The sequence below is a fragment of the Gouania willdenowi genome, chromosome 6 (genome assembly GCF_900634775.1).
Source record: "Gouania willdenowi chromosome 6, fGouWil2.1, whole genome shotgun sequence".
Taxonomy (NCBI): Eukaryota; Metazoa; Chordata; class Actinopteri; order Blenniiformes; family Gobiesocidae; genus Gouania; species Gouania willdenowi.
In genome coordinates this window covers 32,754,685-32,777,750 of record NC_041049.1, presented here as the reverse complement: position 1 = coordinate 32,777,750, position 23,066 = coordinate 32,754,685, and the positions used below count along the sequence as shown (strand labels likewise).

Sequence of the window (23,066 nt, the reverse complement as noted above, 5' to 3'; positions counted from 1 at the left end):
GTATAAAAGGTTAATGACGTATAATGATTTAATTGCATGATAGTTCATAAAATGGGCATCATCGGGCAAGGTTTGCATGAATATTATGATTGAAACTTTAAAAATAAATACTTTACATTGTTATACAGCACTATAATATAAATATAATAGTGCAGAAAATAAATTTGAATGGATTTAGAATAATCTTAGATTTTTTTTTTCAAAACAGTGTTCATGGCCAGACAACACACCACATGATATTTTGAATCTTTAAATAACAGAATAAATTGCAGAAGTAATTCAGTAAGTAACATTTAAAAAGGTAAATAAATCAATGTGAGTGCATATATATTGAATTACTACATACAGTATGTGGTATCTTTTTATGCATTTAAACTAAAAGAAATGCAGTTGAACAGAAAAATTAAGTGTCACGTCATTGACCCATAATCAATTTATTTATTTTACTTATAGTTAGAAAATTCTATTGATTAGAAATCTCTTATGTGTCCAATGTGTTTAATGTATGGCATAATTTATACCTGAATATTTTGAATACAGGTAGAGCTTTATTTTTTTTCAATTATTAGCTTACTTAAATTTTTGTATTTCTATGTTGTGTATTTTTGGTTAATGTTATGTATTATGTATGCTTTGGTTATTGTTTTATTTTGGTTATATTTTCTTTTGTGTGTGTACATCCTATCTAATCTAATTTGTTGTACTTTGGAACAGTCATGCATATATAGCCTGTGATGTATATATAATAAATAAATCACCCTTTTTAAAAAAAAAAAGCATGAACCTTTTTAATTTTTATTCCAATGCAAACAACCAGTTCAAAACCAGTCATTTGAAAAATTCTTTGGACAGATCCGTTCACAATCTGGTGACACTGAATAATTAAATGAGGTGTAAGGCACAGTACATATGAAATTAGTCATTTTATTTCAGTGTCACTGGCACAGTTTAATACTGCAACGTCCTGGGAATGTTTGTCATTTATTTGCCTTATATCACATTTTAACCATCAAAACGCTTGGCCTCATTCACAGGCAAAGGTTGGCGGAAGGTTTTTCAGCCTTGGTGGAAGGAGGGAGTAGAGAGGCTCAGTCAGCTCTGGAGGAGGAGTTGGTGTCCTCAACCTTCTCAAAGGCAGATGTTACTGGTAGAAGCAGGATGGCCTCTGGGCTCTGCACTCTCGTCAGGTTCTGGTGCTGCTTTTCAAACAGAAACCTACACTTAATCCAGTTTACATTCTCTGAAAACAACTAAAGCTTTGAAGAGCAGTGGTCCCCAACCACCGGACTAAGAAAAACAATGTAAAATAATGATCTTTATGTTATTTACATGAGTGTTCCAGGTATTTTATTAAGAAAAATCGCCACGTCAGCGTGCATGTGCATAACCTGCGCACTGTGATTTTGGACATATTTGTGGGGACAGTTTCTGCAGGGCTCTGATCCAACATGACTGCACACGAGAACTTCATGTATTTAGCCATGTTAATCTGCTAGATGTCAAACTCAAGGGCTGAGGGCCAAATCCGGCCCTTTAGACTATCCAATTCGGCCCACAGCAGAATGTAAAAAAACAGAAAAAACTAATAATCGTCTAAATGACCAAATAATTCAGTTCTAAATATCTCAACTCATATCTAAATACACAAAATCAAATTGTTCAAAGAACTCCTTTTCCTGAAATTATTTCACATAATTTCACCAAATTAAATAAAAATTGGTCAAAAAAATCAATGAAATTTAAAAGAGAAATTCCTGCAGGGACTAATATCTGTCACTTATTGGTGCCTTACATACTTGATTCATATGTTGTTTAAAGTATAAACTTGGGAACACTAATGTTGAACATGCTTGTTTTCCCGACTAAAATCTGCGGCCCACTTGAGATCAAACTACTTCGTATTTGGCACCTGATTCATATGATAAGGATTGAATAATTAAATAATAATTACAACACTAAAATAATAATCGTAAGTTAGAAATCAAACTGATGCTTCTTCCGAGTGTTTGAGGCAGATCTTGTGCATTTTCACCTGTGGTCTGCAGGAGCTTCCAATCAGTCTGTAGACGGCATCTGAGGCCCTCAACGACCTCCAGGTTCTCCAAGAGGGGGGCGTTGCACACCTCCAGAGAAGGGGCGGGGAAACCAAGGAGGGCGGAGCCAGTAAGACCCACACAGGCTTTTTCATCTTCCTGAAATATAAGGATAGACATTTATTGATGAGGTTTTTTTTTCAAAGTTCTGTTCCATCTTATTTCAAACCGGCTCAGATCTGAAGGAACAACTCTACAGTTTCTTACTTATTTTGTATTTTCACTAGTCTGAATTATTTTAACTTTTGTGGCTAAAAATGCGCTCAACACCCCTGATTGTAGAAAACAAAGGTCTTGGATCAAAACCGTTTTGTCTTTAAGGTTTCACATAAATTTTGTTAGTAAAGAGGATTAATCTCAATGTTGGTTACAATCTGGTGAAATGTGCAAGCAGTGAATCGCTCCTCTGGACTCTATACACATTGGATCTGACAAAGTGGTCACAAAAATGAATATGGAATGTAAACAGATAAAAACCTCATGTAAGAATGAACAACAAGGAACATTCTACAATAGCAGACATAGAAACTGAGCTAATAGAATGGAACACACACTGTGTCAAACTGACCACGACACACAAGAACACAGAAATCATGTGACCTACTTATGCTCATGTCCTAGTGAAACTAAACATTAATTATCTATTCTCCCTTTTGACTGAAAAATCACATGTAATAAAAACACTGATTGAAATTACTTTTAAGGAAAAACGTGATTGTAAAATCACTTTTTACTGTGTTAAGGTGTCTTTGTTTTTAAATCCTCAATATTTAAAAGCCTCCTGTGGACGGGTTGTTGAAAATTAGCATTTTCCTACAGGCACAGGCTGGCGGTGAATCTGGGACCTCTGCATGATCAAATGTCACAGTATCAATGTTACTGTGTGTCCATGTTAAATAGAATTTTGTTTCTTATCACTGTATTGTGTATGTTCTTTACGTATACTTCTCTTATTGTAATTATGCAATCTGTCGTCTTTAAAGGTCCCATATTACGAAAAACACATTTTTTCTGGTCTCTACATCTATAAACTGGTCCTCCCTGAGCCTGCCAACTCCCAGAATGAGGACAACAAGTGATTCCTGCATGGTCTCTGCAGCCCACCCACTGGTAAAACGGCAGTGATAGGAGACATCTGAGAGGGGGGCGTTCATCCCCGAGGTGAAGTTTGGTGTGTCCAGCGGTGAGATAGCAGTAGTGTTTTGCAATGTCATCGCTCAGAGCTAGACATGCAGAATGCTCTGTTGTTGGTTGTATAAATCAACATGAGAGCCTATAGACCCCTTAATGGCTGGTGGCAAAAACAGGAAACGCTGCTGACTAAAGACTGTTGAGGCTAGTAATGTTACAGCTTTGTTGTGTGTTTGGGTAACAGAATAGGAGGAATAACGTTAATGGACGTAAATTAAAGTTTTATTAGATTCCAGCGTCCACTCGTGCTCAGAAAAAACAAAGTAGACAATTGTGGTTTTGCCTCCAGGCTAAGGCCCGCCCAACAAAATAAGTCACAATGTTTACAAACAATCAAAGTGCCTATATTCTGTTCCAGCTACATAAGTAGGCGTCGACAGACGGAGCTAATTTGCATTTAAAGGTGCAGACACAGAAACAGCCTGTTCTCTGCAGAGCTCATTTGAACAAATTTTAGACAGCTCACATTCAGGAGCACGGATGGGTTTGGGGAATGCATATCAAATACAGTGTTGTTGGACCTTTGACAGCTGTGTGAAACTGATAAAAAACAGTATGATATGGAACCTTTAAAGGACAGCAGATTATAATACTTCTTTTGACATTTTTATTTTCTATCTATACAAACAGTTCCTGCCAAATAAACTAACCAAAATACATTCATGTTTCACTATTGTTCCTTAATGTCCTGAAAATAGATCAGCTCATACTCACTCTGTTCTTAAACTGGAACCATTCACTGTTACCACTCACCTGTATCAACACCAGTGTGTGTCCCAGTGCAAAGCATTGCAGCAGACCAGTTAGCTGCTGCCACAGAATGTCACTCAGACCACAGCCTGACGGACGGACCAGCAGAACGAAGCTGGGATCAAACTCGTAGCCCAGAGGCAGGAGTAGCCCTAGCACTGCCTGAAGGACCCCTGCAACGTCACTGCAGCCCTGAAAGACACAAACGCTGTCAATTCTTTATAGAAGGTTTTAATGTCACACTGAGCTCTCTACATACTTCACAAGAAGTTCTTGTTCTCAAGGTGATGCTTTCACCCAGTGTTTACATTCATTTCAACTGCTTGTTTGGTCACAGGAGAGCCAAGAGTATCACCATTTATAAACGCAAGCTAAAAACCTATTCATTAAGTCTGGCTTTTATGTAGTGCTTTATGATTTTATGGTAATGTTAATGTTTTTAGGCAAATTTTAATGTTTTATAATTTAAAAATTGTTCCCTTCTCTGCTTTGTTTTTGTTTGTTTTTTTATCTCTGACTTTCTTATTTGTCATTTTGTGTATTAGCCTCCAACCTTTTTTTAATTTTGTTTTTATCATTTTTAACTTTTGTCAATCACGTTAGCAAATATCTGTGAAGCACTTTGATCTAAAATTGAATTTGTAAGAAAGGTGCAGTATAAATAAAGTTTGATTGATTGATTGAATACTAGAGCACTCAGAGAGCGCAGACCTCTGCCAAGTACAGCACGAGTACCAGGCATGACATACACACAATGCACTTCCCTATTACTACTACATTACAGGATCAGTTTCAGGCACAGCTTCTATTTTCCTATTTTTTGGTATTTTCTCATTTTTGGTAATCGAGAACATCACCATTGTCCCATTATCAACACTTCCTGAAAATTTCATACAAATCCATTCATAACCCTTCAAGTTATCTTGTTAACAGACAGAACAACAGACAGATAAAGCAGGGTAAAACATAACCTTCTGCTCTGCGCCATGTGCTTGGCGGAGTTAATGAGTGTGTGTGTGGAATGTATGGCACATGCTGTATGCCTCTGGGCACTTGAATTTCCCCTTCTGGGGATGAATAAAACATCTATCCATCTATCCATTGATCTATCTATCAATCTATGTCCATTTATCTATCTATCGATCTAAATTGTTTAATGACTTATGTACATTCATTTTCAAATTTTACAACATGCCATTATATTTGGCGGCTCTGTTAAAAAGGTTAAACATCAATAACTAAATTGTAACACCAACTGACGATGTCAAACTACGCCATTGAATTAGCATGCATACATACAGGGCCTGTACTATGAAGATTGATTTCCTCTTATCGCGCTGACATCTGGGATTTATTCTGTGTGTCCTTTACTATGACGCTGGTTAACTTCTTATTAAGGTAAATCATCATGGTAACTGTTGCTGAACAGCTAACCTGGTCAGGACCAGGTGAAGTTCTAGATAACAGATCAGCGAGTACAAAAGCCCCGCCTCCTGACCAATCAGTTCTCTTGGAAAACGACCGTCCCAAAAAATGCTACGGGTGATTTTCTTTACATGTTGCTGAGCAGATGGGATCTAGCAGCTGACAGGAGGGAAATAATGTTCATGGATAGATGCAATCCTTTCATTTACCAATGACATCCTACAGGAAATATATAGATTTTAATCTGATGGACTGACCTACATTTGTCAGCTGATGAAACTAATTCCTTCATTCATATATTCCCACTGTTGGCGAGGCTGAGAACCTGAGTCCTATACGGTAATAGGCTGTATAAAATATACATAGTGTACACGTTATGATGTAGGCTTACTGAGCTGTATACTGAGCGCAGCATGAGCCAGACTGTACCCAAAATGAGGCGGATACATAAATAGAAAACGTCTCTGCTGGAATAAAGTGAAACAGCAGTGTGTCCGTTTATTGTGCAATGAATAAATATTGTATAATGTCATGATTTTACGCATTAAAAGTCTGCAATTTCCTGCCAGCATTCTTTCTTTCCTGCTCTTTCTGCGACCACAGTGTTGTTTTTTACCTGAACTGCGGCTTTTAATTCTTCATATTTTTAAAAATTGTTCTTCACGGTGACGCAAGTTGCTTTTCATGGTTTCTCCGTGTTTACAATTGGTCTGACGCTGCAATCTCCACCCCTTCCAAGTGAGCGCACACGCAGTCAGGCTGAAAGCAGCTTATTTAAGCGTTAACCAGCTTCGTAGTACAGCTGCTCTGGGAATGTGAATGTTTGGGTAGGTGACACCCGCTAACAGAGCGATATCCCAGATATGTTAATCCAGCTTTGTTGTATAGGCCCATAGTAAGCTGTTTTTAATAGGGATGGGCTGAATAAAACAAGCACATTTATGACTAATCACTAAACAGTTCTCAGAGTCCTGCAAATCACAGATGAGCACGCAGTGTGTCAAAAACATGAAAAAAGACGCTCATAACTGGGCCTGAGCGAACTAAACATCGTATGATAGAAGTTCACCGTTTTCATGACGTATTTAGAAGTTTTTACAAACTGCTGTAGATGTGATACAGACAGAACCTACAGACAAACAGGAGAGCACACAGCCTCAGAGCCAGCAGAGCGTCGTACCTTCTTCAGAAACACAGGAACATAAAATCTGCTCATCTGCTGCTCCATCTCTCTGCTGTTGAACAACATTACCAGTGATCTCCTGAAGAAGAGGAAGCACATGTTTCTGTTGACTTTAGAGGGTGGGGAAAATAATCTCTCTTCAAAAAAAAGCATGAACGAGAGTTACCCATTATCTGTGATGTGACTCGAGATGTTCTCATCACCGACACACACAATTAAAACCCTGCAGTATAATAAGATGCATCAGACTAACAGCAGAGGAACAAAGTAGAACCAGATTATTAATTATAGGGGTGTAAGGATACACTCAACAAACGATTCGAATCCCGATTTAAAAAAAAAAAAAAAACTCAAATCGAAGATTGGGATTAATGATGCACTTAACTCCTTTGAATTTGAATATATAGAGATTATATCACTAATATATTTTCTTCTTATAACCTTCTTACAAACTGCACATTTCTTAATTCATCACCATAAAAGGTTGAACAAAAATATATTTTCTAAAAACAAATAAAATAAAAATACTAGAAAAGTGCATGCATGTGACTTCAGAAAGCCAAAATGCTCTGAAGGTTGGAGGTTCGGGCTTAATGTCGATTGTTATACCATGGGTTCAAGCCACGTTCAGATGGTAAATCATAAATGTATATTGTTTAACGCGAGAAAGTCGCACAAATGGATGCTGCATCATCTCGGATGTGCTACATGTGTGCACACGTGAATAGTGTCTGGTTGAAATGGGTTCGAGAATCGGCCCCATTCTGGTCAAACGGGTTTGGGCCGTGTTCTGTCGGGATCGGACCGGGTCGGGTCTTCTTTTGTTGGCCTGATTAAAGCTCATCTCCCGCTGCTCTTGATTTAACTCCGAGTGTGCAGCTGAACCAAGAGTGTGACGTCAAAAAAAGTGGCACTAAAACAGTCACAGCACACGCTATTACAAGAGTGGTTAAGGAAGTGGGCTTGTAATCGGAGGATCGCCGGTTTGAATCTCTCCAATTTTGAGCTGATTTAGGATATATCCTTACACCACTAGTTAACTGTATTAATGATATGCTAATTATCCAACCATTTAGTATTTTAACCCTCATGATCGTACCTGCTGCTGGGAGAAACAGTGACATGCTGCACGACACACGTGACTGCAGTAGAGACGTCAGGAACCAGAGCCAGGCCACTGCTGATCTGAGTCAGAAGATAAACAACATCAGCCTGGAGGTCACTACAAAAAAAATACAGATGCAAACCTGCAAAGCTGATTATTCTACCTCATTGTTTTGGATTTTGTCTGTGAGGAGAATGAGAGACGATAGGGTTGAGAGCACATTGAGATCAGCTCCATCACTTAGAAACTTCTCCCTATGAAGAGAATAACTCATTAATGGCTCAGTAGTGATTAAGTGCACTGGTAGGTGAGATCACCACCTCAGTTTACTGACGGTGGGGAAGTTCAGAATCTCTGAGGAGCTGAAAGGTCTGCAGCCATCAGGACAAACTGTGTCATCAGGGAGAAGCGCAGCTGTACGAACAGAACACACCACCGGCTGTGGATGCACGGGCCAAACCATCTCCTCCTTAGTGCTTTGTTCTCTTTCACCTGATAGCTTCACGTGCTTGGTGCTGATGTCTGAGGGGGGCAGATCAGCTGAAGGAGAGAGAAAAGCACCGTATCGATCAACACCAACAGATAATTCCTCATTCATTAGTTTGTGCATCTCTGACCATGTGGTGGATCACTTTTTCTCAGATCAAGAACACGCTGTGTTCTAAATCACATACTAACATACTACACACTCAATGAGTACATACTGCTTACTATATACTATTAGAAAGATGACTGTTCCCACTGGAGTATACTTCCAAGTTTCCCAAGATGCATTTCGAACCTATGACAAAAACCTGAAGCACAGTGATGCTGAATATCTCTGTTGATTCTCCACCTTTGAAGCTTCTGAAAACATTTTAGATGAAAAAGTGACCAAGTAGAATATCAACATGTGGTCGTTTGATCCATAAAACTTGTGAAAAACATATTTCATGCCGACATTTTAGGAGATTTCCGGAGACCCTCCATCTCGAAGCCGGTCCCAGTACTATTTTACATTCCACTCACAATGCATCATGTGGCAGTATGACTAGTGTGCCCATTGTGCATACTTAAAAAATGTCCCCATATATTATACGTGGGTATTTATCGGAGACTCAATCTTTCCATACTATCTAATTTCAATGCACTACAAACTCCTTTTGATGTCAGACTTAGTATGAGTCGTATGTTAGTATGACATTTACAACACAGCCAAAATGTACAGCAGTTTTTCATGATGACTCATCTGCAGTCCCAGCATAAAACTACGCATCACACATCATGATACAACACTTTAAAGCTGATATCCAGAGTTTCTGAGAAATCTATGTTTATGTATGATTCTTTTGAAATACAAAAAAAATACCTAACTAGTCTTTTACTATGGTTCATACACATCAATGTATATAAGTCCCTCCTTCGTCCTGTAGACCTTTATACAAATGAAAACGAGCGCCGTGATCACACAGCCAATAGGCTTCAACTTCCTGTAGTGGACTCTATCAATCAAAGTGAATGCTAAACTGTGCACAGAAACAGGGCCGCGTGTCACAACAGCAAACAGGTTAATATGATTTTGGCTCTTACCTGACCCATAGACCAATGCGACCTTGTTATGTTCTGTGATTCACGTGCAGAAAAGTAGAGGCATGGCTTCTGGTAGATTGGCAGAGGCAGTGGGAAGAAATGAGGCTGTTTAGGGCGGGACATCGAGACGTTTCTCAGAAACTCCAGATATTAGCTTTAACACATTTAATGTCGTAGACAAAAATCAATTTCAAGAAATAAGTATATCACAAAGAAGGAGTGAAGTTTGCATCATCACATTTACATTTGAATGTTTGAATGGAGTTCCTCATTTATGATGAATATTTAATTTCACCATGAGTTTGATTTAATGAAAGCTCAATAAAGTAAATTTTGTTCTTTAAAATCAGTAAAAACGCTTCAAAAACGTGCATGGAGCAAACGATTAGCTCTTGACACTAGCTGCTTGGTTTATTGGATGAGAAAAAAAACTGCTAATGTTTTTCTTTTGAAAGCATACGACCTTAAACAAGCTCACACAATCTGTAATAGGTCAAGTAAGATCTGCACGTCAACGCTCGCTGTCACAACTACATTGTTTTGTTTTTCCCTTCAAAAAACATGAGACACGCCTGCTTTGGAGAGGGAAGCATCACAATAAGGATCACTTGGATGCTGGACTAGATTTTGCTCTACACTCTTGTTTTATCAGTGGACACTTAATGTTGCCTTATCTGATACATTATTATTTAATTATAATTTATTATTATTATTATTATTATTATTAATAAAATCTACATTTATAAATAGTTTTTAGCTACTTTTTTCTTATTTTTATACAATGACAATGTAGAAAGCTCATTCAATTCTACCTGCATGTCCAAGGCATGACCAGTACGGTTTGTGAGCAGATCTGACACACTGAAGAGACTCCAGTGCACTGAAAGACAAGAATAGACCTGCAGATATAAACATAATCTGTCACAATTTTTAACTGGCACACGCACACGCGCACACCCACCCACCTTGTACAAGGACCACTGAGGTTCACAGGCCGAGGGATGGGATCACCAAGGAGAGTGTGGACAGTGTGACACACTGACTGTGGCAGAGAGGTCAGATTATATCCTCCCTGGAAAAGATTTGCACATACACAGCATTTACAAGTGATTGGAAATGATGCTGTGGGGGTGAAAAAGACAACAGCAAGACTGATAGTGTATTTGGGGGGGTTAACGTTTGACAGATGCTGCTGCATGTGTTTCGTGTAAAGCCCACACTGGGTGGTCTGACCTCCAACACAACGCACAGTTTCCCCCCAGCTAGGTTCATTAGGAGGTGAGTGAGGTGGGCAAAGACATCAGGGGTGGCACACATTTCACCCTGAAACAGAAGCAAACATCATCCAAGTCCTTTTACAGCAAAATGTGTAAAGTGACAATCCACAAGTTAATATTAATATAGTGTAATCATTACTAAATTCATTTGACGGAATAATATGTAAAATAATAATAATAATAATAATAATAATAATAATAATAATAATAATAATAATACATTTTATAAAAGCAAAGATGATTCATTTCAACTGTGTGTGCTTCATACCTCTGGGTCACCAATAGCAGAGTCAAAGCCAGCACAAACCAAAACTAACTCAGGGCAAAACTGAGGAGAAAATCAGACACATCACATCCATGTTTAGACAGTTGCACTAATACATTTTTTAATGATTAATTCCTCTAAACGCACCTAAATGTGTCCGAGTTCAGATTTATGAGATGCAAGGTTTTAGTAATAATGTCAGTGTTTTAATGTAGTAGATCATTCTGTGTCTTTTGTGCAGTTTGCTATCATCATGTATTCTTTACTTAATGTACTAGACTTCTTTATGATGACTATGTTGACCTTGGTTAACAACAGATGCAAAGCCTGTTCTTGCAGGTTGTAAGTAATTTGTTCAAAGGAACAGAAAATAAACATGAGAACATGTGGAGAACATGATTACTGGTATGTATTACACTTTTTCTCACAGGCCTTAGACATTTTTTTTAAATAATTACTGTTAGAACTGTGTTTGACTGTGACCTAAAGTTTGTCCAGAACACAGAGTCAATAGTTAAACGTGGTCAACAAAGGATTCACTTGTAAAAAGTGTTTCAGAGGGCATCCTCTCCAGTTTTTACCATTCCTTTATTGAAAGAATTTTAACAATTTCCTGTTTAATAGATTGTCAGTAAAGGACAGAAACAAGTTGGACCGGATTGTTATATTTGCTCCAAGATTACTGGAGTACAGCTGATGGACTCTTTTGAAGTAACGGGTGTTCCAGAAAGCCAGAGGGATTATCAATCAGCCTGACCACATTCTTTCCTCTGATAGCGATGCTATTACAAACCCACAAGGAAAAATAACACATTCTCATATTATTTTATATCCTCAGCTATCACACTGCTAGATGCTGAGAAGTAGCTGTAACTGTCTGGTTTTGGCTAAATTGGCGTCTCAGGGTGTTTCATTGCTATCTTGCTTTTAATGTATCTTCCACATGGATCCACTGTATTTGATCCTGCTGATCTGTGATACTGGCAGGTAACTGACTGTAACTGTCTGTCTATGTGCTGCCATGAATGTTGAATGTGTCTTGTGAAAAAGGCAGGTATGACTGTAAATTGAATTGCCCTTCAGGGATCAATAAAGTCGTCTGAATCTGAATACACAAAGCAGTAATGTGGTATATTCTTAGTTTAAATGACTAAACATAGTCATTTAAAAATATGCTTACAATAGAAGTTGCACTACTATGACAAACATCGTTTTATAAAATCTATAACATAGTATCAGAGCGTCACGCTCCTGGATTTATAAATGTTGATGGATGTCAGCCATTCAAAGATCTTCTACAAACACGTGTGCTCCATGAGCTGTTTTGGGCGTTACTATTGGCTGCTTGGTAGTAAAAAGTGCAATGGCGGATGTCCCAGCAGAGGTCTCCATAACAGTGTTAGACACAACAGTTACATAGCAAATCAAGCAGAAAAAGGCAGGCTGAGGTGGAGAAGCAACAGTTTAAAGTCACAAACACTGAGGAGAAAGGAATCGCTGTGTCCTCGTGGACCCCCCTGACTGTGCAGTGTCCGCTCCACACACACACACACACACACACTGGTGTCAGAGAGAGAATGATAATGGAAGGGATGAATTGCGTGTAAACCAAGAGAAGCTCATTCAAGGTGAATTGATTTTATAGTCTGGATGTGGAGTGAAGTTATCAGTCTATGAGCGGCAGGTAGCCTAGATCAGTGGTTCTCAACTGGTCTCACCCTGGGACCCACATTTTGCCACGGTCATTAAATTACGACCCACTTTTTTTTTAGAATTCAACCAACCAAATTGAGTTTTTCAAAAATAGCTTTTGAAAACACACATATAATATTTTTTTAAACATAAATCTATATATTTTCCTGTGTAACATGCATTTCACAGCATGCCTCATCAAAATAAAAGACTAGTCCAACATTATTTTTGACCTGCTGTCTGCGACCCACCCAGTACAAGTCCACTTTTGGGTCCCGACCCACCAGTTGAGAATTGCTGGCCTAGATCACAGCCGCCTCTGTGTGATTTCTGGCGGGGACGAGCCGACGGCAGCAGGGGGCAGTAACTACAGAGTGATATGTGTATTCATGTCAGAGTCTCTAAAACACCAGAACAATCTCCAGTAACACAAGATAAAGTCCATACACTTGTCACTATGTCTCTATTGAGAAAATAGTCACTAACAGCATTCACAAAATACAGTGGGGCAAAAAAGTATTTAGTCAGCCACCAATTGTGCAAGTTCTCCCACTTAAAAAAATGAGGCCTGTAATTTTCATCATAGGTTTACCTCAACTATGAGAGACAAAATGAGAAAAAAAATCCAGAAAATGTACTTTCAAATTATGGTGGAAAATAAGTATTTGGTCAATAACAAAAGTTCATCTCAATACTTAATAATAATAATGTACCCTTTGTTGACAATGACAGAGGTCAAACATTTTCTGCAAGTCTTCACAAGGTTTTCACACTGTTGCTGGTATTTTGGCCCATTCCTCCATGCAGATCTCCTCTAGAGCAGTGATGTTTTGGGTCTGTCGCTGAACAACGGACTTTTTTTAACAAAAAGTTCTATTTTGGTTTCATCTGACCATATGACATTCGCCCAATCTTCTTCTGGATCATCCAAGTTTTGGGAGTGGTGGCCTAGTGGTTAGGGACGCTGGGCTTGTAATCGGAGAGTTGCCTGCTTCCCAGGCGCCGCAAAAATGGCTGCCCACTGCTCCTCAGGGATGGATTAAATGCAGAGGACAAATTTCATATTTGTAATAACATACAGTTTATGACCAATAAAGGCGAAAGCCCATTTTTTATCTTTTTAAATGAAAGCCCATCTTTAATCAAATGCTGTCTAGCAAACTTCATAAGGGCCCGGACATGTACTGGCTTAAGCAGGGGACATGTCTGACACTGCAGGATTTGAGTCCCTGGCAGCATAGTGTGTTACTGATGGTAGCCTTTGTTACTTTGGTCCCAGCTCTCTGCAGGTCATTCACTAGGTCCCCCGTGTGGTTCTGGGATTTTTGCTCACCGTTCTTGTGATCATTTTGACCCCACGGGGTGAGATCTTGCATGGAGTCCCAGATCGAGGGAGATTATCAGTGGTCTTGTATGTCTTCCATTTTCTAATAATTGCTCCCACAGTTGATTTCTTCACACCAAGCTGCTTACCTATTGCAGATGCAGTCTTCCCAGCCTGGTGCAGGTCTACAATTTTGTTTCTGGTGTCCTTTGACAGCTCTTTGGTCTTGGCCATAGTGGAGTTGTGACTGTTTGAGGTTGTGAACAGGTGTCTTTTATACTGATAACCAGTTCAAACAGGTGTCATTAATACAGGTAATGAGTGGAGGACAGAAGAGCTTTTTAAAGAAGAAGTTACAGGTCTGTGAGAGCCAGAAATCTTGCTTTTTTGTAGGTGACCAAATACTTATTTTAGGGAGGGATTTACCAATTAATTCATTAAAAATCCAACAATGTGATTTTCTGGATTTTTTTTTTTCTCATTTTGTCTCTCATAGTTGAGGTATACTTATGATAAAAATTACAGGCCTCTCTCACGTTTTTAAGTGGGAGTACTTGCACAATTGGTGGCTGACTAAATAGTTTTTTGCCCCACTGTATACCGGGAAGAGAAGTTGAGTTTCGGTTTAGGTTTAAAAATGGAGCAATGAGAGGATTCATCAAATTGCAGCATTAAGTAACTAATCTGAACAAACATTCTTAGAGATATTTGGGCCTGCATAATTCAGGTATTGTCTTTGCTTGGGTGAATTAACAACTAAACTCACAAATTAGACTGTTTCGCATCTAATCCAAGTCAAATATCATAGTACAACTGTTAGGCAAGCTCCGAAGAGTGTCAACAAGCCTGATAATGAGGCTTGTTGACAGTGCAGCATGTGGTGGTGACACATTTGGAAGATTTCTAATTTACCTTTATTTACCTACCCTGGTTATCTTATTGAGTCACACATTTTCATGAGAGTCAATGTCATGCAAGATTATACATGAATAATACATGTGGCAGGACAACAATCTTCCAGTCATGGCCTGAGAAACGTGACTTTGAGAAAAAACTCACTTACTTCGTAGGCAACAGGCAAAAGTAGGTGGCAGAAGACAGAGAGGTAGTCGCTGTTTGTCATTCCCACCTGAAACATCACAATGTGGCATTTCATACACTCTGATTGGCAGTTACTTTCAGGCTAACTCAATGTGCTTGATATGATCAACAGACAGAGATTATAAACTCATAGAATGAAACAGTGCAGCAGTACATTTAGCCCCATCATAGACAGGCATTTAAAAAATACTAAATGATTAAAGAAGAAAATGCTACATTAAACAGCTTTTTTTTCTGGCCTAATTTAAATTTCATTTAAATTTACAGGGTAGACCTGAGGAGCACAGGAAGATAGTCCCACAATAAATGAACACTGTGTTTGGTCTGGACTCTGGCAACATACAATAAACCTGTCCCTGATAACCTGAGGGTTCTGGATGCTTCTAAGGCACGTGTCAAACTCAAGGTCCCGGGGGAAAATCCAGCCCTTTGGAGCATCCATTTCGGCCCACAGGAGAAAGTGAAAACGACAGAGAAAACATGAATCATTGTGTAAATGAAACTAAACAATATCACAGTTTTCCTGGTGCTTATATCACATGATGGCAGTCATTTTTAATGTTAAACTGTTGAAAAAAACCCTCAAAATTCTTACAAAATCTTTGAATTTTAATTATTACATAACATTCATCCATCCATCCATCTTCAGGCCTGCTTGTTCCTGTTTGTCAGGGCCGTGGGGGTCTGCAGGTGCCCATCTCCGACTCACACTGGGAGCAAGGTGGGGGTACACCCTGGACAGGGCGCCAGTCCATCGCAGGGCAACACAGACACAGACAACCACTCAAACTCACACTCACTCCTACGGGCAATTTTAGAGACTCCAATCAACCTACCAGTCATATTTTTGGATTGTGGGAGGAAGCCGGAGTACCCAGAGGAAATCCATAACATTTTCCTTAATTAAATAGAAACTGGTTACAAATCGAGGACATTGAAAGTGAAGACTTTGTTGGAACTGTTATCTGTCACTTATTGCTTGGATATTGTCAGTTTCTTACATATTTTGTATTTTACGTTCACGTCCAAGTGCAAACTAGGGCACGACAAAGACGAAATAACTTGTTTTGCCACATAAACCTATGGCCCTCTTGAGATCAAACTGATTCGTAATTGGCCCCTGCACTAAAATAAGTTTGACACCTCTGCTCTCAGGGGACCAACATGTAAAGATGTGTTTTGGTCTGAGGCCATTTAGGGCTTCATAGAATCAGAGGAGAATCTCAAAGTCTATGCTTTGGCTCACAGCAAGCCAGTGTAGGAATTTGAGGACTGGAGTAATGTGGTCCATCTTCTTACAACAGCATTGTGGACCAGCTGCAGTCTGTCTGATTAATTTCTTGTTTAGACCTGAAAACATACCATTATACTAATCTATTCTGCTAAAAATAAAACCATAAACATGCTTTTCTCCAATTGGACAGAAACCTTTTAAGATAATCATTACATTTTAGAGTGTTAAAGCGGCAAATCCTCCTGCACACAACGATGCACATAATATATAATAATATTTATATACTTTGTTGTACTTTCAGTTTGCTGAACAGTCCTGTATGAAACAAGGAACATTATTCGTTTCCAAACAATAATCTGAACACATTTCTCAGTGTATGTTCAATCCTTTCACTAATACAACCAAGAAGCGGCATGAATCACATTACTTGCATTACTCACCTTGTTCCAGGGTACATTAATAGTAAACCCAGCTCCGCCCTCTTTGCCCACGCTGTCATAGTCTGACTCTCTAAGATTAGGCCAGAATTTCTGATGCTCATAGCGATGCCAGGAGAAATAAAGCACACTGTGGGCACAGACAGAGATAGAAGTGCAGACAACCATCAGTTCAAGGCTTCACAGCCTTCTTTTTTTTTTTCAATTACGTTTTATCAAACAGATTTTCAGCCATTGTATATGAAGATTCCACATGTTTTTCTTTTTAAAAAATAAAAATAAAATAAAATAAAACAAGGTAAGACAAACACAAAACAAAGAAAGCATGCCACCCAATCCTGTCCAGAAGGTGTCGTGTGCTTATACATGAGGAAATTGAAGCCAAATGTGGAAGCAGCTAAAATGGATTTGTTTTATGTAGATGTGGAACAAAGTGTGACCAGACCTGGTTAAGTTCTTACTATACTTTGGAGCCTTGGTTCCCAAAGTGGGGTACGGGTACCCCCAGGGGTAGAGCAGTTAATGTTAATTCTAGGTTAATGCTAATGCTAATGCTAGTTGAATGTTAATGTCGGGTTAATGCTAATGCTAGGTTATTGTTATTGCTAGGCTAATGCTAGGTTAATGTTAATGCTAGGCTAATGCTAAGCTAATTCTACTGCTATGTTAATGTTAATGGTAGGTTAATGCTATTGCTATGTTATTTCTATTTCTAGGTTAATGCTAATGCTATGCTAATGTTATATCTAAGTTAATGCTATTGCGAGGCTAATGATAATGCGATGTTAAAGCTAATACTAAGTCAATATTAATGCTGGGCTAATTCCATTGTTATGCTAATGTTAATGTTGATGCTAGGTTAATGCTATTGCTAGGTTAATGCTATTGCTAGGCTAATACTAATGCCAATGATAAGCTAATATAGTGCGACGCAGGCCAGCCATGCATCCTCACTTGCATTTTCTTCAGGAAATGCAAATATTCTAGTTAATATTATTAAATATTATTTCTCATCAGGATAGGTAAAATTCACTGTAGGGCTACATTGTATATGACATTACATTATTATGTTTTTTAAGTGGGCAGGAGTAGGGGGTACATGGCTTCATGTTAAATGTCTGAAGGGGTACAGGAATGTGAAAAGTTTGGGAACCACTGCTTTAGAGAGAATCTAATTTTCTTATTTATCAACTTATTTTTCATTTAATGAGGCCATTGCTTGGCTGTAGGACCTCTTTCTTTTTCCAAAATGTAATTAGAAAATGAGATACTGGTGAGTGTTGTTTAATACTAATGTAGAAGTCCAGATATACTGTAACTAGCATGGGAATGCTAATTATATCTGGACACAATCATTCTCTCAGTAAACCTGGGATCATCTTCAAAGCAGTACTGCACTCCTTGGCCATGATGTACGTCCCAGTCGACTATCAACACCCTGCACACAAAAACACATTTTAGATTTAGACATTTGGTCACATTAACCAAATGTAAGGTCACCTATAGTTACCTGAGTAACATATAGAAACAATGTCACCTTTTAATGTTGTATTTCTGCTGGGCGTATCGAGCAGCAATGGCCACATTATTGAACACACAGAAACCATTGGCAGCGCTGCGCTGACTGTGATGTCCTGGAGGTCTAAAAAAAAAAAAGCAAATCCACAACTTTCTCATCTTAAGACCTCAAAACTGAGACTTGGTCAGTCGCTGGGACTGAAATGCAAGCTAACAAAAAATACTACAACTCAATTAATTACAACCATTACATCAAATGTACAGGTTTTACTAAACGAACCTTATATGCAGCAGGTTGAAATTTGACTATTTTTTTTAAAGGGGACAGTGGCCTCATATAAAATGTCATTTTTAGCACACACACAAAAAAAGAATTCCTTAAAGTCCCCAAAAGGAAAAACTAAATAAATACAAACACATTTAAAAAGTATCATTTAAGAGATGATGTGCATTAAAAAATGTAAAGATTATGAATTTATTAAAAGTAAACACACTGTTATTTAATAAGATAATAAAGAACATGAGTAAGCAGTTTAGAGAAATATGCATAGGGGCTCAGTCACTTCAAACATAAAGAAAAACATAAGAATATTCATTTTCTAAAAGTTGTTTTTGTGATCCAACCAGTTAACAAATCCTTAAATCCAAAGCTTTTACGTTCGGAGATCTTGTAAAGTTAAAAACTGCTCAAATAGTTTAAAGCAGGGGTTCTCAACTGGTCTCACCCTGGGACCCACATTTTACCACAGTCATTAAATCACGACCCACTTTTTTTTCTTTTTAGAACTCAACCAACCAAATTCAGTTTTTCAAAAAAAGCTGTTGAAAACACACTAGTACAATCTTCACGGTTCCCGCGGATCCTTAAAAAGTCTTAAAAGGCATTAAATTAAATAATCTAAAAACAAGGCTTTATTGTCAATAAAATGTCTTAAATCATTGTTTCAAAAGTCTTAAATTTTAACACATAAGTATGAATTTATGACTGCAATTAGTCTCACAGTCAAAATAAATGGCAACATTAGTTTTTTGTTTTTAAATAAGATTGTTCTTAATGGTTTTTATTTTTTTGTTGTTGTTTTATAGATTTCTGGCTATTTTTTTGTTGTCATCTTATGTGTTTTTGGAGTGATTTGGAATATTTATTTTGGGGGTCACCAGTTGCATGTCTGCACGAGACACTAAAAAAAAGTGACCCTAACCCTAGTTCTCAAGATTCTCAACTGGAGGGTCGGGACCCACTTTTGGGTCCCGACCCTCCAGTTGAGAATCACTGGTTTATAGAACACACAAAAACTCTGACACTTCATGAAAAGGAGGAGGTTATAGGATAACTTAGAAAGTTTAAAGTCAAATACTTTAGCTGTTCAAACAACCAAGAGGAGCGTTTTACTTAACACTTAAACCAATATTAATTAATCAATAATGCAAAGACATGTTTTACACAGTTTATAGAAAGGAGCTTAGGTTTGGTTCATCTTGTTAACTGGTTTACATTTCTGACATCTGATGTGTATATGAACTGGTTTCAGTGTTTGATATTTTGATAATTAAGAGCTTTTCCGTTATGCTGTTATCCATCTGTTGAGTTGTTCTTTTTTATTTTTTTAAACAGATGCACATGGACACAGCTAAAGAGAAAGGTGGGGTAAGATTACATATTTTCCTACTTCTTGCTACTTCATTTTACGTAGTTTGTTTGTAGCGTCTGACTCTATGTTTAGTGCCTCACCTGACCAGAGCCATGCCGTTCTTCATCTTCCCCATCACAACTCCATCAACCAGCTGCATGGCGGCTCCTGCAGCCAGCCTGGCACAGTGGTAGATGTTCTAAGACGGGCCATGGAGAAAGGAGAGGAAAAGACTAGATGTGACTGCTACAAACTGAGTTACAATAATCACAAGATACTGAGAATGAGACTGACTGGGTGAAAGTAGACATCACCATACTGGAGCGTGAACTCCATCAGATCTTCCAGTGACATGTGGGGGGTCCTTTTCACCGCCTCCAGATACTCCTCACTGTAGGAGGATACTTAGTGTTAATCATGTCCAACATTTATTTTTGTGTTTTTTTTTTATCATTTGTTTGTTTGAACAACCTATTTTTTTACCTGACATACACTAAACAAATAGAAAACAGAAGGCAGGATGAATAAAACAGCATGTATGAAAATACAAATCATAAATTATATTGAATATTATCATTGTTATTCAAAATGCTGTCACAGGTATGTTTTAAGTAAGGTAAATTAAGAAAATAAAAAAAAACAAGAAAACATTTGCCTCTCTATCAGTGTAGCTTTATGTATGGATTAATACACCAGAATTTTTTTTTTATGATAAATAAACCTGGGCAATAATAATACATGTTTTTCTGTGGTGGTCTGTTGTAAGGGGCTGATGAAGGGTCCTAAAGTCAGACACATTGAGTGTCATGTTACGAGCCTCCCAGTAACAACTGTGTGACATCAGTGATTATTTATCTGATAACTGAGGCTTTAGAGCAGAGCTAATCAATTAAGCAAAGGTGTGGAAAATCAGAATATCTAATCATAATGTATAATTTATATTTAAGTTTGTAGTTATATCAACATCTATCTATTATCAATAACTGACCGTTAAAATGAATGCTGTACAATTCCAATGTTTGTTTGTTTATTTGTTGACAATTTTCATTGTTACGTAATAGAACTGAACATTTAAAACTGTATGCACAATGTTCTCCTGTTTACAAAATAAAAATATGGCATTGTTTTAAATTGAGGGAAAAATCTACTGAAGTGAAAATTGTGCATGTTTTTTTAACAGACTAAATCACTTTGTTTCCCTCTTATTTTCTTCTTTGTCACTTCTTTGTTTAATGAGATCTGAGCTCCAGCCTGTGTTATTTTATGCATTGTTAGTAGACTGTTTCTATACCTGTGATGCAGAGTGTTCCTGACTCCATCAGAATTATTGCACTTTAGCGAAATAATCTTCATTTGTTAGTAGGCGCTATCCAGTTTATAATGCCATAAATCTAAAAGTATGACAATAAATACTGTCAAAATAGTGAACAAACAATTTATCAATGGTCATCATTCTTGTTATTGTTAGCATTGTTGCAAACTGTGTGACTTCCTGTAAAACTGTGAGCTTCACTACAATTAGGAGTGTCCCGATCCAATATTGATATTAAATATCAGTCTGATATCAGCCAGAAAACAAATATCGGATTTTATCTGAACGCGTCTAAAATCTCCAATATATATTATATTATATTTATTCAATTGTACAATACTGTGGATCTTATGTTAAAGGTTAAATGTACAGTATGTGACCATCCATCCATCCATCTTCATACCCGCTAATTCCCGTTTAACAGGGTCGCGGGATGTATGTGACCAAATGGTTAATAATAAATGGATCAGTTTTTCTCATACCTACTGTTGTTGACTATTGTTCTCTGTTTGAGTGACATCACTTGATCAAGACTTTTTCTAACATTCCACACTACAAAATAAGTAATAAAAGTATGTATGATTAGTGCTGATATCGTATCGGATCGATATTGGTATCACCAATATGCAAAGCTGCAATATCGGCATCGTATCGGAAGTGAAAAAGTTATATCAGGACATCCCTAACCACAATATCCCAATAACCGTGAGGTTACTACTGTGAATACACCAAACCATGAGATTTATATAATATTACATCCCTAATCCCAACAGAAGTAGAGGTAAGACCATGCCAGTATCACTATGTAGAAATGATTTATTAGTGTGAGGGGGCACGCGTTATAATAAACAAGCCCATCAGAAGTAATGACTATGTGAGAATTTAAGCATGAGCATGGTGGACCTCCTGTGGTTGTAGTAGAATAATACTATCATGCTTTAAACCAACTATATCTAAATTAACAGAGAAACTAAAAAAAATATAACCCTGGAAGGCTACAACACTTTAGGAGATTTGAGTTCTTTAAATAGGTCATAACCTGTAAAGATTCAAGGCAGCACAAGACATTCAAACCCTCGAGTTGCTGACATACCTGTGGACCAGCAGGATCTCAGCATCTGTGGCTTCACGTACTGGAATGGAGACGCAGCGATCAGCCAGACCGCTTCCAACCAAAGCTTCATGACTCACTGTCAGACGCTCAGGGACCTCAATCTTGCATGTTGGGCTAAAGAAAACAGACAACTCAAATTTAGAGAATATTTATTTACTTATTTATTATTGGCCTCATTACAAATGCCACAGCCTAACATAGGCCACACTCTATTGGCTGATGAGGGTGCCCTTCAGACAACTCGGCCAATCAGGGATCTTTCTCTCACACACACACTCACACTCTCTCACACACACACACATTTCTCTGCATTGTTGCTATGACGAGGCAGTGTGAATATCGGGACAGGGCTTAAAAGTGTTTCCTAGGCTAAAGGAGGTAATAAATAAAATAAAAAAGGAAGCAATGAGCCTCTTTTCCTGAGCTCAAAGAAGCTATCGAGGACAATCGTTGTTTAAAAGCAGCAGCTCACACTAAAAAAAACAAAAAAAGGTTGAAGAACCGAACCTGCTGTATTATGTAGGATATTTTACACTTACTCAACCCACAGCAGTTTGTACCGGGTCATCTCTTCATCGTAAACCAGAGCCGTTCCCATCTCACTGTCACACTGTCTAAGTCATACACACTGTAAAAAGTATTAAGATCACATTAAAGCCAACACAACTCTGCACTAGTACACTGAGTAGTTCTGACCCCTAAAGACTGGTAGCGCCCTCTGCTGGCTGGAGGGTAACATGGTACTGCAGATCAACACTTCACATGATCAATTTACATCATTTATATTACACTACAGTGGTTCTCCTCCGAACTCCCCATCAACACCCCTTAAAAACAAACCATGA

At 38.0% G+C, this 23,066-nt stretch overlaps 1 protein-coding gene across 2 annotated transcripts; it reads right to left on the bottom strand.

Moving 5' to 3' along the window:
* Nucleotides 1-773: 773 nt before the first annotated feature.
* Nucleotides 774-22,936, bottom strand: hdac10 (histone deacetylase 10). Of its 2 annotated transcripts, none has more exons than XM_028451452.1 (20): nucleotides 22,761-22,936; nucleotides 22,201-22,335; nucleotides 20,090-20,186; nucleotides 19,897-19,994; nucleotides 18,184-18,288; nucleotides 18,016-18,084; nucleotides 16,650-16,776; nucleotides 14,938-15,003; nucleotides 10,862-10,921; nucleotides 10,550-10,639; nucleotides 10,282-10,388; nucleotides 10,129-10,196; nucleotides 8,068-8,287; nucleotides 7,911-8,001; nucleotides 7,742-7,827; nucleotides 6,809-6,865; nucleotides 6,640-6,721; nucleotides 4,038-4,226; nucleotides 2,033-2,192; nucleotides 774-1,199 (listed from the first exon to the last, which is right to left on the bottom strand). In XM_028451452.1, the coding sequence occupies exons 1-20, from the start codon at nucleotides 22,817-22,819 to the stop codon at nucleotides 1,129-1,131; spliced, it is 2,037 nt and encodes a 678-aa protein (XP_028307253.1). In that variant the 5' UTR covers nucleotides 22,820-22,936; the 3' UTR covers nucleotides 774-1,128. The 2 variants fall into 2 exon arrangements, with proteins under 2 accessions (XP_028307253.1, XP_028307254.1); XM_028451453.1 differs by having other exon boundaries at nucleotides 774-1,196.
* Between the last annotated feature and the right edge of the window lie 130 nt (nucleotides 22,937-23,066).